Raw genomic sequence first — 15,000 nt, forward strand, 5'->3', positions numbered from 1 at the left:
GTTTTGCAAGTTTAATTATCTTTCAGTGAAAGTTTTCGAAAGACACAATTTGCCCTTGTTTGTTCTCTCATGAAACATGATAGTGATCAATTAACTAAATTAATCTTGCGGTTTTGTGCACGTGTATTTCGACAAGCAGAAAGCTCCTTGTGGAATTTTGTTTCGGCAGCAGCATTTGTGCATAATTTTTGCACTTATACCTGCAAGAAAACAAAGCGATTGGAATAAATTTCAAGCAATGTTTATCCATTGAGTGGTTAGACTTAACTGTAAATTGCACAAGGCATATTTTGAGTTACATGTATAATATATATTTTTCACGCACTTTGTTTAGTTAGCAATCAAAAACTTTCTTGATTGCTTAACGCGCGCAGCTTCGAAAATTCTACCTTTACATTTTCAGTTGAGCCTTAGGACGTGTTTTCAATCACTTTTTAGCAATATTTTACATAATCTGGAAGTTCACTGTTTCTTCTTCAAGGTGAACTTAATTCTAGAACTCAGTATCTTGTGTACATTTACTGTGCATATGATTTATTTTTAATGCTCACTTTCCACTGCAAAACCTCGAAAATTTGCCAAGTTATCTTACACATCACACACAGCGCACGCGAATTTTTCAATGGGTTAGAGTAAACGGTAAACCTATCTTTTATAATAATTGTAATAGTGCAAACATCATTCTTTTAAGTGACTTAAAATTTGATTTGAGTAACAGAGTCCTTTAACCTTGCAAACCATAATGGTTTAAAAGACTCTAACTTTCTGGACTGGTGTTCATTGCGCTGTACCAAGTCATCTAAGATTTCGAAGCTGCGAAGTTAATAGAGATATCATGTTTGATCACTGCAATTTAAGATTGGTGACAGAATTTTTGATCCAGCACTTAGCAAGTCTAGGGAGATCTACGGTCTGCTTATATCCAGTAAGGCGACAGAATCCAGAGGCTTCACAAAGTTGAAATCAAAATTTTCTATTGATGATGTAGAAATAAAAAAGGCTTTCTCATTAAAAAGGTCCTGTATCTGCGAAACATATGTACAATGCTTTCAATTTAAAATACTGAATGACACTTTATTCACAAATTCCCGCTTAGCTAAGATACTGTAGCAATCTCTGCACTTTTTGCAATACTGGTGCGGAAACAATTGATCATTTATTCTTTTACTGTGTTTACTCACGTGCATTTTGGGAAGAATTTGAATCTTATTGGATCGCTATAGCCAAAGAACAAAGGAAACTTGAGTTAAAGACTAATTACTGGGTTGCCTATGGCAAACCAGTTGGAATCTGTGTTTAGTTTCGTGTTTTTTTTATTTTTTTCCGTGTCGGTAAAAGTCTTGCCTGTCACTACCCTGCTAAGTAATGGCTTTTTGCATAGAGCCTTCTATGAGTATGTTCTTAGGATCGAGAGGGTAGTGGAACTGCGTAGATTTCTCTGGTGGACACAGGAGAATCATTAACTTAGCCTGCAATGGCGTCGAAAGTCATGTAACGCGAATGGCGTTTTAGTGGATCCTTAAACAAAATATACCCTTATGGAGCTCAATAATGGAAAGTCAGTTGGATAAACTAGGCAGAAAGCTCAAAAGCGACGAGTACTGGACTTCGACAACAATCTATCGCCCGTCGAGACGAAATCAAAGTGAGCTCTATTTACCTGAAGTACATGGTAATTTGACGCGATTGAGTTTCTTGTCTTCACGCACGCAATGAAATAGGAAGAGGTTTTCGTCTCTAAGAGCAAATATGTTGTTAGTTTCAATAATGTTTTCGCTGGAAAAGGATTCTGTGGTATTTTCTGCCTTTGTTAATTATAATATCATGTTGTGTATTGAATTTTCGAGCTTAAGGTTGAAATGTGATATGGGAGAAGTTTTTTAGTATTGCTCTGTAAGCAGGAAGGGTTCACAGGCCTGTTGGAAGCGTGCTTGAGTTTCAACAAAATGAGCCCCAAAATCAGTGAAAACTTGTGACGCAGATGAATAATAAAGTAGCTGCTATTTCCAAAATGATGGAATTACCTGGTGATAAATAACGTCGTACGCGTCTTGGAGAGTAAATTTTGACTTTGCATAAATAAGAGTTGGGCGATTGTGATCTTTGTTTTGACTTCGCTCATTTCATTGTCAAACTTTATAACACTTGACTGAAAAAGAAACTTACAAAAACCCGGTATCTTGCCATTATTTGACACAGATGCTTCACTGTTTGGCGAGTAAACATGCCGCGGTAACTTAATCACGGCGCCCGCTGAATTCCGGCCATGTCACTTTCGATTTTGCAATTTACTTGAACGTAGCAAAAATCTCCCAAAATGTTTGTCGCTGATCGTAACTTTTTATATTCTATATTCACGGTTCAAAATTAATGTTGTTTTGATGTCGTAAATATTTTATTCTCGATCGACCGTTCGGGAAACTTCCTCCTGCTCTTTCTGAAAACTGTGTATCAATAGTTATTTGCTTTTTCATCAATATTTGTTTTGCATAAAGCAAGCTAACAAGATCTGTACCTCGCTGAGTTCGCATTTGTTAGAGTTAATAGTATTTTCGGTCCGATGCTTCTGTTTTATGAGGGGAATGTTGTCTTGGTCTCCCATCCAAACACTAACCCCGCCCGGCAGGGCTTAACTTCAGTGAACTTTAGTATCAGAAAGCTGTCAGATGCTCAGAGGGCACACTTGTGGTAAACAGAAGTTGTGGGAACTTGAAAATTATCAACATGTCAGCCCAGAAGCCAATGTTTCTCGCTTCTCCTTTATTTGTTGTTCTTCAGAGACTGGAATGCTGTATTTCAATACCACACAATTCAGTGCCTTCTGATTTTCTGTAGCACGTACCACAGGCAACCCAGTGTATGCTTCACAGAAGCATCTCGTTTAGTTGGTGTCACAGATACTAAATGTTCTTTGTTTAATTATTTAATTGTTTTAGGTAAGCTACATTTATGGAACTGTCGTAGGAATAACTGTCGTCCGTTCTTCCCTTCCTATAAGGAACTAGTTAAAAGAAAACATAAAATTGAATGTCATATTGCCGCTAAGTACAATAATAGGAAGATGCTAGAGGCTAAGTGGAAACCCATGTTGAATTGCATTTTTCTAAGTACATAGGTGTGCAGTAACTAAATAAAAGAAAAACAAACTGTTAAAAGTGGTGTAAGAATTGAAGTCTGGGAAGTGTTGTGTAGTAAGTAGTGTAAGTAATGTTTTGTAAATGGTATTGTACTTAGTGTTGTAAGTAGCGTCTGCTTTGTTTTGTAAGTAGCGTTTTTCGTATCGCAATAAAAACTTTCATTTGCCCATCAGCACAAATAACTTCGCGTTGGCACGTTCACGCAATTTTCACTGAATCTCTGCGTCGTGCAGCTAATTCACAGCCATCTCGATAGCTGCAAAACAGCTGCACTTTGATGTCAAGCGCTTCGAATGGCTTCAACATCAGCTGTGGGAAAGCTTCCCAAACGCTGCATTTCAGCTGCACATCCGCTGTACCGCTATTCCGCAGCGCTTTTGAGGCGCTGTGCAGCGCTTCTCGTTTCCTACGGGTAATTTCCGCACTCTTAATTTCCATTTTTTTTTAACCCTAATTTTGAAACCTTTCCAGACATTCATGGCACCTAAAAAACGAAATATGGTACAAGCTTTCTTTTTGTTAACCCCTACATTAATTAGAATTTTGAAGACTGTTTTGTTAACCAGTGTTCAGTGATTTTTTTTTAAACCTGGTGTTGAATAAATTTGTTCCACTGGTCACCACAAACTATCTTAATCACGTTAATTTCCTTTATTGTGAAATTCTACCTCCTCTTTCCCATTAATTTTCTCATTCAAAGTCGTTTTACATTAAATTCCAATACCTTAATTTCATGGAGCGTTGATTTCCTATAAGGTACATGTATTGTGATACATGTCAAATGTCTCTTGACACTTACATGTAAGTATAAAAAACAACATTGCTTTGTCATAAAACAACTTACAGTAAATGAACTGGGCATAAACATTTGCTGCCACTTCAGTTAAGTTCTCATGACTTCCTCATTCCTTCAGATTCAGGGACGTAAAGGTAACGGTACACCTTATTTAACGTCGGAAGTTCCTTTACTCTCTAGAGGGTCTTCTCCCAAGAAGCCGACGGTGCGCCCATTTTACCCCCCTCCTTCCATCAGTGCTTCGTTTTTAAGGGTATTTAAGGCTACTTAGGCTACACTGAAAGGAAAGAAGTCGAAACAAGGATGTGAGATCCGTTGATCGAACTCGGGACCTCTTGCACCAAGGCCGTGCACTAACCGACAGTGCCACCCTTGTTCCTTAGGGAGGGAAGAGGGGGTAGGGGGTAGGGGTCCATAGATTATGACATAAAAATCCACCTACCAAGCTCAAACTCTTCTTTCATGATCGTTCTAGTTGACACGGATACATTGAACGAGGAGTTCCGTCGTGGGTATGCTGGTGTGATGATGGGCATCAGATGATATCGGTCTGCAGGATTTGCCTGTAATAATGATCATCATAAAAATTGAATTTGACATGGTACAATGTTCAATTAAAGTGCAAAAACGTTTTTCTTTCTCCACATCTACTGATAGAATAATCATTGACCTACATGTACAAAAAAGGAGTCTGTCCTCGCATATTTAATAATAATAATAATTATTATTATTATTATTTTAATAACAGCGTTTTCACGAGGTGGCTCCTCAGCCATTAATATCTGACTAAAGTTAATTACAATTAAAACAAACTTAGGAAAGGCTATCTTAAAAACGCTAAATACTTAATATTTACAATGATAAAAAGAAGGGGAAAAAAATTATAATCTGGGCATGGCTTTATCTTGTAGCAATTTCTTTGTCTCCTTAAAAAATAAAATTTGGTTCATGCAGTTTCTCAAGGAAAAGGGAGGGTTACTGAATAACTTAGCAGCCTAATCTTGAAACGTATTGGCGATCATTGATCTCTGAAGCTGTATACCCTTGCTGGAGTGTAAGTTTAGATTATTTTTGTAAGTCTCTAGTCTTAAATAATTTGGCCAGTCTGAGCTGTGTGAACTCTTGTGTGTACTTTAAAGAAAATGCCATTCACGTTGTTCAGTCACCGGTAACCAATTCAATTTCAGGATTTTAAGCATTGTTGCATATTTACCATTGACAAAGCTTGCAGCTGCCTATTGTACTATTCTATGAAGACGTGCTGATAAATATTCAGTAGTGAGTGAAGAAGAATATCATTATAACATAATTTCGATAGGACAAGTGCTTGGGCAAGGTTTCTCCTAATATGGAAAGACAACAGATTTTTGACCTTGCTAAGCATTGGTAGCATAGCAATAATTTAACATGAGGTGCAATTGTACTTAACGTTGTCTTCCCATTTCAGATGTTGATTAATATACGTTCCAAAGAGTTCAGTACTAGGAACACACTCAATGTTCTTATCATTTACTGCAATCTTGTAGGCAGGACCATCATTCTGGTTTTTGATGGGTTAATTACTTTAATTTGCATTGCTAGACCGCTCCTCAAGATTACATAAGCTTTCGTTTAAGTCACGTGAATAACTTTCAAGGTTCGATGGCTTGCAGTGCACATATAATGTTGTATCATCCATGTATTGGTGACATTGCATGTTAACGTGGGTGTGGAGATCTGCAACATAGAGGTTGCATATTAAAGCCTAGTTTTCATATGTCGGGAAAATCCCAGACGATCCGGGATTAAGCAGTTTCCCGACCATCCCAGATTTTGCCGACTAATGAAAACCATAAATCGTAGACATCCCCGATAATCTGGGATGGTCGAGGACGAATCGGGAAAAAAGAGACCGTTTCTATTTTCCCGACGTGTCCCAGATTATTGCGATCGTCGGTGATCATTCCCGACATATGAAAACTTAAAATTGTACTTTCAGGGGCGTCGGCGATGGTTTTTAGCTCGTTACCAATTCTCTAAATTGCACGTTTCAATTTTTAGCGCACTTTCCATTTTCCGCCAAAGTCACTATCGGGAGAATCTAGGACAAGCATCTGGCGATTTTCCGACATGCCGGCAAAATCTGGGACGGTCGGGAAACTGCAAAATCTCCGATCGTCTGGGATTTTCCCGACATATGAAAACTAGGCTTAAGGAGGCTAGAAATAGTTTCCCCTTTTTTCACACAAATAAATATAGTCTGCTCTTAGATATAGTTAGGGTAATCATATCAACACGAAATTTGGCCAGAGTATTACTATACGTACCCATCATAGATTTCTCACATCACATTTTCTTCCAAAATACCATTACCATGGCAACAACATAAGGCATTTTTTTAAACCTTAACATCAGTATTGTCAGTGAAATTTTCCCACACAGAGTTACCTGATAATGTTTAAAAATAATCTCTAAAACACTTAAAATTTAAAAAAATTCGTAGGTCAGTTTTACAGAAGAATATGTTTGTTTGAAATGTCTTTTAACTTTTTTTTTTCACCAACAGAATTGTTTTAAATTTTGAAGAAATAAATTTAAATTAATGTAAGATAACATGCAAAAAATGAAAACAATTTACCGTCTGGATGCAGAGATATAAACGAATGAAGTTGCAAAATCATGAAAAATAAGGGGGTTACAAGATTAGCATTCACGCATGCATCACCTGCTCATTCGAAGCCAGCACACGAGAGAAGGGAGTCGGACCATTGAAATGATTTAGTGACCGTCCAACTTTTTTGTGCAATCTTCTCGTAGTTTGCCGTGAATAGGAGATACATCTTTTGTCTAAATAAGGGTTTTCGTCTAGCAAACATGCTTTGAAATTATCGAATGCAACCATTTCCTTCCATCTTCGATCATGGAGCAGAGTCATTCTTGATGCTTTAATCAATTCTTCCCGTCTTCCTAATCAACTCTATTGCTTTTGAAGTGCTGATCGATTTTGGATAAAATGGCAGTTTTGTTCGTTCCTCTTGGAGATCTGGTCGATTTCGACGTCGTGGGCACCTGGCTCAACACCGCCAAAAGTCCTTCTTTGACAGCCTTCGCAAAAAGGTGATTCAAATCGTGGTAAGCCAGCCCACTTTCAGCAATTTTCTGTACGATGCGTCGTCAAATTGTAAGGACGTGTTTCCAGCCTTGATTAGCGTACGGATAAGATGGAGCACATCGGCAATAAATAAATTCCTTGATGTAAGTCGTTGCTTGAAGGTCAGTCCACCGCTACGAAGCGGAGTTAGTGTGTCAAACGTTGTGGAGTTGTGTCCAATGAGAACAGTATGAAAATTACTTTTGCCAGTAGAAATGAAGTTTGCAAAATTTTCAAGGCATTGTGCTAGAGAAATGGAGAAGACCGGAATGTTGTATTTCGGTAAGGTTCTTTTACCATCTATTGTTCTGATAGATAGTCCACTTATTAGAGAAGCATGGTGATTGATGTTGCATGTAGGAAGGACGTAATCGTTAAAGCAATTTCCAGATTTGTTAATGGCAGATAGCTGGCAAATCTGTGCATCCTTTCCAGTTGAAGTTGTTTTGATGTCAAAAACAACAAATTCATATTTTATGGTGTCCTTACAAGAAATAGGTGGATGGGTTGGGCGAGGGGTAAAGGGTGGAACCAATTTCTCGCACTCTTCTAACTGACTTCTTGTTACACTCCTCGTTATTGTTGATAAATCTGCCAAACAACCGGTGCTTTGTGTTGGGTCTAAGTTAAGTCCAATTCCAGTCTGAGTGGTGCCTTCCTTCTCCTCTTTCTTTGCATTGGAACTTAAATTCTTGTTTCTCAGTTGAGACCATCGTTTTTTGTAGCCAATTGAGGATTTTCTGATTTTCTCCTTGAGTGATTTTTGGTCAGTTTCGTCACAATACTTCTTGCAAAGTACACCTGGTACAATGTTCATTTCTTCCAAAGTTTGGCACACACAGTTTTGTCCCTCATTTTTCTGGCTTATGCCACGGGCAACACGAAAACTGTTACTCTTGCTACCTCCATAAAATCTAATTTTGGGATTTTTTGATCCAACAGAATTATTTAAGTCTTCATTCCTCTGTGAATTGGCCGCTGGTGCAAGTTTCTTTACTACAACATCTGTTGAATACTCCTTGAACACTAATATAAATGCCTTTTTCGAGTTCATCACCATGCAGATCATTTCCAAAAGATAGTTCACTGTGCCGGTAGTTTTCTGAGTTCTGTTGGAAGCAACACCATACATCATTCAATTTTGGTGCTTCCCAAAGGCATGAGGAACAATGTTTTGGATAGAAATTTTAAGAGATTGGGGCTTGTTCTTGTTCTGTGCTATGCAATAACCAAAGCATTTTCCTAAATATCCTATTACTTTTACAGAGAGTTGAGAGCCACCAGGAAACTTCTTACTTGTTTTCAATGCATAGAGCTTTGAGAGAAGGGATATTTTTGTACGCACTGTATCAGAATGCTTCTCCACCTCATAAGGAAATTTATTTCTAAGATAAGCGTGTTTTGTGGCATCATCATCACCAGTGCAGATGTTGTACTTAACTCCATTTTTAACTGCATGATGGAAAAAAACAACAGCAACATCAGGTTCCATGCTATTTGATGAGCCCTTATGATTCATACTTTTCCTGCACATTTTTGACCGCACTCCATAATCTAAAACCTGCCCTGTATGGGCACCCATCACTGCCCTTTGACCAGTGTTGGAGTTGCGACCCCCATTCCTTCTTTGCCAAGCCAGGTCAGATGAAACAGCTCTCCCAATGAGCCCACTGCTGTCAGCAACCTCTACAGCTAGAAAATCAAATGGATGCAAAAAGTGTTTTGTCACTTAATGTCTTAATGTTTGAAGCCTCAATATTGTCATTGTTTATTTCACTGCTACAATGTTCGTTTCTGAGCTGTCATAATCATCAGGACAGCAAAAGGTCCCACGGGGGGAGTGAAAGGTTCTACAAAGCACTTAGGAAAGCAATAATTATTTTAAACTTTAAAGTCAACATACTGAAATCTCTGTTATTGTCAGTCTCCCAATGTGAATCACATTACACAACTGTGTGCTTCCTAGACCTTATTGCTGGACGAAAACTTTATATGTATGGAAACAGAGCAATAAAATGACTTTAGAAGAACAATTACAACACACTTGGTAATATTCATTTAATTTTAGTCATCTTGTTGCATCTAAAGAGAAGAGAAATTTGGGTTGTGGGTGGAGGCAAGGTGGAAGGTAAGACATAGAGGCTTGCACTCCTTGCAAAAAATCCTCAAACAAAGTGAGCAAAAATAAAAGAACATTCTTTACTAGTTTAAATTTTGGTTTGTTGTTTGGATACTATTGAAAGTACAGAGGTTACAGTAACAATTCGTCTGAAAGGGCTACCCTCTAATACCTTGCAGAGTATTTTCCTTTTCAGTTTCTATGGCCTTTAAACAGCTCTTTGCAGCAACATTTTCAATGGCTTTTCCAACTGCCCTTTCTTTGGCCTTAAATGTGACATGATTCACTTGTGAAATGTCAAACGCTGCTGTTAAAGTGCTAAGATGGGTGTAGCCAATTCCAGCATTTAGATAGCAAGGGCTGCTCTGCTATTAACATCAAAGGCATTTGGTCCTCTACTGCCATTTCTATGATTTTTTTAGGGTCTGCCTAATGTGCGAGCCAGCGAGCCATGCGAGCCATGCGAATTTTGCATTTAAGTCTAAGCACCCATTTCAAATAGCGCTGATAAACAGTTATTAAGCCTAAGCACCCATTTTAAAATGCTTAGCTTTCAATAACTGTGTGACTCGCATGCTGACTCGCAGTCATGGTTTGCATGGCTCACATGGCTCGCAGCCATGACTCACATGGCTCGCTTCTTGGCTCGCATGGCTCGCAGCCATGGCTCGCATGGCTCGCCACTTGGCTCGCATGGCTCGCTGGCTCGCACATTAGTAAAACTCATTTTTTTATGTTGACACTGTGTTTTTCTTTCCACAAGAGGGACAATTTACTGTGAACTTACTAGCCAGTCCACTTATAGTGTCATTGTAAAGGACAACAACATAATGAAATACTAGACCAAAGAGATTCCTATCCAGTTAACATAGAGACCTCTATCAGAAATAGCACATTGTTGTGTGCCCACGTTTTGTATTGAAATATTAACTAAAGTTCATCTTCACTAAAGACAGCATCTCCAGATGTACCTCAATATCATTTGACTTTTTATATAATATATAATATATAAAAAGTCAAATGATATTTATTCATTTATTTTTGCAGGGCATTTTGGCAGATTTATGTTCTACTAAAACAAGATGCTTCATTTTTTTTTCCTTATCAAGTTGTGCTTGACTTCACGTTCAGAAAAATTTCTTAAGTACACCTTTCATGCAACCAGAGCACTTTTTCAGACCTTCGCCTAGAACCTCAAGGTCCACAATTCTTGCTCCTGTTGGAATACTTCCCTGAGCATTTCCTGAAAAATTGTGAGCTGAGATGTTTCATTCAGTTTACGTAAGGTTCGCATGAAAGCGACAAATCCCTCCTTGAAAATGGAGACCTGACAAGCAAACAAGTTTAAAAAAAAAAAAGACGGAAACTTACTGAGACACTTCAAGTTGCTCCCATCCACTGTGCGTTATCTTCCTCATCCCGATTCTCTTTACTACAATATTTTCGTTTTTTTAGAGTGTATGCCCCTTAGCAAATCTGTTGCACAGCATTTTCTTTTCCTTGCTGCGGAAAGTTTATTAGTGGAACAAAAGCGACCTGAGGAGTCACGGGTTTTAACACTGTCCATGGTCGCCATTATTTACTTTTTTTGCACGCGAGATTCGTGAGATTTTAAAACTACCATGCAAGGAATTAGAACCCAGTTTCGCACGCCCAAAAACCTATTTCGAGCCTCCTTAAAGGTCCCATGATCGATCCTTGTGGCACTCCAAAGTTAATTCTACGACCGTCTGATGTTTTATCGTCCACTTGGACAAAATGCCACCTGTCAGTTAAGTATTCGATGGTCCAGTTAAGGAAAGATTTTGAAAACCCAAGATAATTGAGCTTCTTCAGAACAGTTTTATATAAGATGCTATCATAAGTGTAACCTCTCCCCTTTTCATACATGTAGCTTTGATAATGTCGTCCCTTATCCTTAAAAGTACAGTGGTTGTCAAGTGGCCTTTCCTACAGTCTCATACATGTATGTTATCTTTGAGCAAGTCATGTGAATCGATAAAAGACACAACCTGTTGTTGGACAAGTCTTTCAAATACTTTCGATAGTACTGGCAAAATAGATATACAGATGCCTCATATCTGATTCACTTGCAATACTTTCATTTTTTCGTATCAGTATTATTCTAGCAATCTTCCATGCTTCTGGGAAAGATGTGAACTCTATAAAGGTATTAATAATATGGGTAAGCGGGCCAGCAATGATATCTGTCACTGATTTGATGAATTTAATTGGGATTTGATCTGGGCTGGTAGATGTACCATTCCAAATCCTATTAATTTTACCTCTCTAGCTACCTCACTTGGTGTAACCAGCTGCAGCTTGAAGGCTTCCTCTTCCGGTTCTGAAGATTGCAATGTGTTAATGATACTGAATAAGTCGTCTTTAGGATCGACGTCGGTAGATCCGAGAGTGCGCTGAGTAGTATTTGCAAAGAATCTATTAAGGCTATTTACATCAAGTCTCAGGGGTTGTAACGGAGGGTGAAGGATTCAGTGTGTTACTCGCCAAACTTCTTTAGGTTTAGAAGATGATAAGACTTTGTTAATGAAATGTTGTTTTGCAGCTTTGATCTTTTCTTTTAGAAGGCAACACACTTTGCAGAATGCTTCACATGCCTGTGGAGTATTAATTTCATGGGCTTTGTAACATAACATGTTCCGTTCAGTCTGGAGGTTTCTTATTTCATCATGATGTAGCCATGGCGCAGGTGGACAGGTGATCTTCATGCGTTTTAATACCTGCATCAGGTTGAAGTAAATTGATATTGAAATCCCCAGTTAATATCAATAGACCCTTCATGATGTTGTTAAGTTGGTAAGTAAATCTTCCATTTGCAATAACCACTGCTGGTTGCTAAGGATTCTTGAGGATTTACAAATTGTTCCCAGAAGAAGTTGGCTGTTTTTATTACGGGCCTTAATCTCGAACCATAGATGTTCAAACTCAGGATAACGTGACTCAATATCCTTTCGCCTTTCATGTATTATGGAGTCTTTGATATAGGCGCCAACATCGCCTCCTTTGATGCTGTCCGTTTCGGAATTCATTCACACGACCAGGAATGGAGACATGGTCAAGTAGGTGTTTATCGTTCTTCAGCCATGCTTCACTGAGAGTAATAATATCAAAGCCGTAGTCTTGCGCAATAATGAACAATTCATCAATTTGTAGTCGTTGTTGAACCGGTTTTTTGCATTCAGGGCATCTCAGTGCTTTGTATTTAGTTTTAACTTGCGAAATAACAGAACCAGGCTGAGGATGTACATCTCCACTTAGTTTGAGTAGCAGAACTTCAGGATTGAAAGAAGCTGTACCATTCGATGTATAAAAGATCTTTCAGACCAGAAATTTCCTTCTGATATACCAGAGATGCTTGCCATTAGTTAGGCGTCCAATGAAGAGATGCAGCTGGGTCCACTGACTGCCAGCACGCACCAAAGTCATCCTCAAAGATCCAAGATGACAGATCTCAAAGACAAGGCTAGATGTCCCATTTCGCGACGGCAGAAGGCAAAAACGTATTTCAAGTATATATGTTGTAGTTCAATTTGCACTTTGGTACAATTTGTTTTTGAACTGGTACAGAATATATTGAACTGGTACAATTTTAATTGTACTGGTGCAAAAACAGGTAAAATAGTTTAATGTTTGTTGAACACAAAGAACACACTTCATTGCATGATAACAGCTGTTTGCCATTCATTTACTTAGTTCAAGAGGTTACTGAAATAAGGTTTGCTGAGCATTCAGAGCAGGACAGAAATAGCAAGACTTGTTGGAAATACTTAACAGTCTGGTTTGACCAAGAATAACATGAGTGGTTTTAAGCACTAATTTACACAATTTAAGCCTAAACACTTGTTCTAGAATGGTTAGCTTTTATTTATAGTCATGATGTACTAAACATAAACATTAAGAATTTATTTCAAAGCCTGTTCATTTAGTGCATGTGGCAACAAGGGCTAAGGATCGCTTTTTGGCTTAATATCATCAAGTTACCATGAGTGTACCAGTCCTGCTGTTGGTTTGGATTAGTTTTATCATGTTGTGTGTACAATTCAGTTTGCATGCAGACTGTAACAGCAATACATGAATTATGTCACTGTTTCAATAAGACAAGAAATAAAGTGCAGAAATCTTACAATTTAATTTTGCTATTTGTCATTAAATTAATAAAATAGTATTTTGAGATTAGTGTCTTGTAGCAATTTGTTTTGTTTTTCCATATCAAGATATCTCAATGAGTAGTATAGGGGAAACTTAGCACCAATCAGCAGTTTTTCATCTAGTGTATAGCCCACTTGCTCTTTTGCATGCTGCTGCAAAAGATGTTTTGGTTAAGAGAAATCTAGTTTCACATTAGTGGCAATACAAGGATAGAATCGCGAGGGTGTGATCAGAGTGTTAACTTTGCCATACTCTGTCACAATTCTTACATATCCACTCTCTTCAATTTCGATGATTTGACCCAAGAGCATTTTAAGGTGAAAAGGGTTGATCTTGTCTACTTCGTTTATTTTTATTGCCGGTTGTTTTTGTGCTTGCTTTCTTGTTTGCTGGTGATAGTCTTCTGCTGTTCGTGCAATCGACATAAACTTACGAACAACTTTACAAGTTGAACGCTTACTTCTGAATACTGTAGTTGTCAATTTCTCCCATTTACTTGTGATTTGACGTCCTCTATGTGCTGTTCTTTGGTGTGCTAAGACTAAGAGTGTCATAGAGTTTACTCTTTGGGATAACAGTTTTTCTGTCGGGTGTTTGCAGTTTTCGGAGCAACTTCACAATACCTCGTCACAGCTAACCACTATTGTTTCCCCTATGTGGCATCTTTTGAAGAACGAGACTTAATACAATAGAGCCTATTCTTATTCAATGAAATGCAAATAAGTGGCGGGGTATTACGAAGTTTAGCCCAGTTTTCCTTGGTGGTATGTCCATATCTTTCTTTGCTATGTCTTTAGTTGTGACTGAGATAGTTTGCCTTCCATTTCTCTCGAATCACTACTTGATTTTTCACTTTGAATTTTCAAGTATTCCATTGCTCCACTGTAAAATTGATCTTCGATAAACATGGTTAGTTTTGACGTATTTCGCTTCTGCTTTTGCTTAAAGTCATCTAATCTTTGATAAAATATTTCGTGTGATACACACTGCATTGTCGAGCTGTTTTCTTCCAACAAAACTTGCTAAGTCTAAATGTGAATAAATTGAAGTTTGGACCAAGAGTGGCCTGGGATGAATAATAAAATCTTCGGACAGAGAGTGGCCTGGGATGAATATTAAAATACTTAATTATAAATTATCATGGTAAGTTTGCATGATCTGCTTGTGTGGTCAAGTGGATAAGAGAGTGGACAACAGATCCAGAGGTAGGGAGTTCAAGTCCAAGTTCGGGTGAGTAAAAAGAAAGTCTTGAGTATACTGTGTAAAGTCTGTCATAGAGGGAGTGGGCATAAGGGTATGCAAGGAGGGGGGCCACCTGCAAAATAAGGGGGGATAGGACTGTGAAAGGAAGGGGGTGGATAGAGGTGATAGGGAAGATGAAGGAGAGGTAGGAAAGTAGAAGAAAAGAAAGGATAACATATTCTTTTTTAGACCCCCTAAAAACCATGCCCCTGTTTTTTAACTACACCCCCAAAAAAAGGAAAATCCCTTTTTTAGACAGTTGATAAAAATAACCCAGTACAATTAAAATTGTACCAGTTCAATATATTTTGTACTAGTTCAATATATTCTGTACCAGTTCAGAAAAAATTGTACCAAAGGAACAAATTGTACTACAACATATACAGTGTAGCTATGTCTTCCAGCA

The 15,000-nt window shown here is 38.1% G+C and overlaps 2 protein-coding genes across 12 annotated transcripts in view; both read right to left on the minus strand.

Annotated features, from left to right (window-relative positions):
- Window positions 1-15,000, minus strand: part of LOC138026296 (poly(A) polymerase type 3-like) — a 64,739-nt gene that overhangs the window by 38,235 nt on the left and 11,504 nt on the right. For all 11 annotated transcript variants that reach the window (XM_068873578.1, XM_068873580.1, XM_068873576.1 and 8 more), the window contains one exon: window positions 4,376-4,496. In XM_068873578.1, the coding sequence (XP_068729679.1) occupies window positions 4,376-4,496 (121 nt within the window). The remainder of the gene's footprint in view (window positions 1-4,375; window positions 4,497-15,000) is intronic.
- LOC138027032 (uncharacterized) lies at window positions 6,467-11,071 on the minus strand. The gene is made up of 3 exons (XM_068874533.1): window positions 10,554-11,071; window positions 10,363-10,425; window positions 6,467-8,755 (listed from the first exon to the last, which is right to left on the minus strand). Exon 3 carries the CDS (start codon window positions 8,196-8,198, stop codon window positions 7,035-7,037), a length of 1,164 nt encoding a protein of 387 aa, XP_068730634.1. The 5' UTR covers window positions 8,199-8,755; window positions 10,363-10,425; window positions 10,554-11,071; the 3' UTR covers window positions 6,467-7,034.

This window comes from Montipora capricornis, chromosome 12 (assembly GCF_036669925.1).
Source record: "Montipora capricornis isolate CH-2021 chromosome 12, ASM3666992v2, whole genome shotgun sequence".
Classification (NCBI taxonomy): Eukaryota; Metazoa; Cnidaria; class Anthozoa; order Scleractinia; family Acroporidae; genus Montipora; species Montipora capricornis.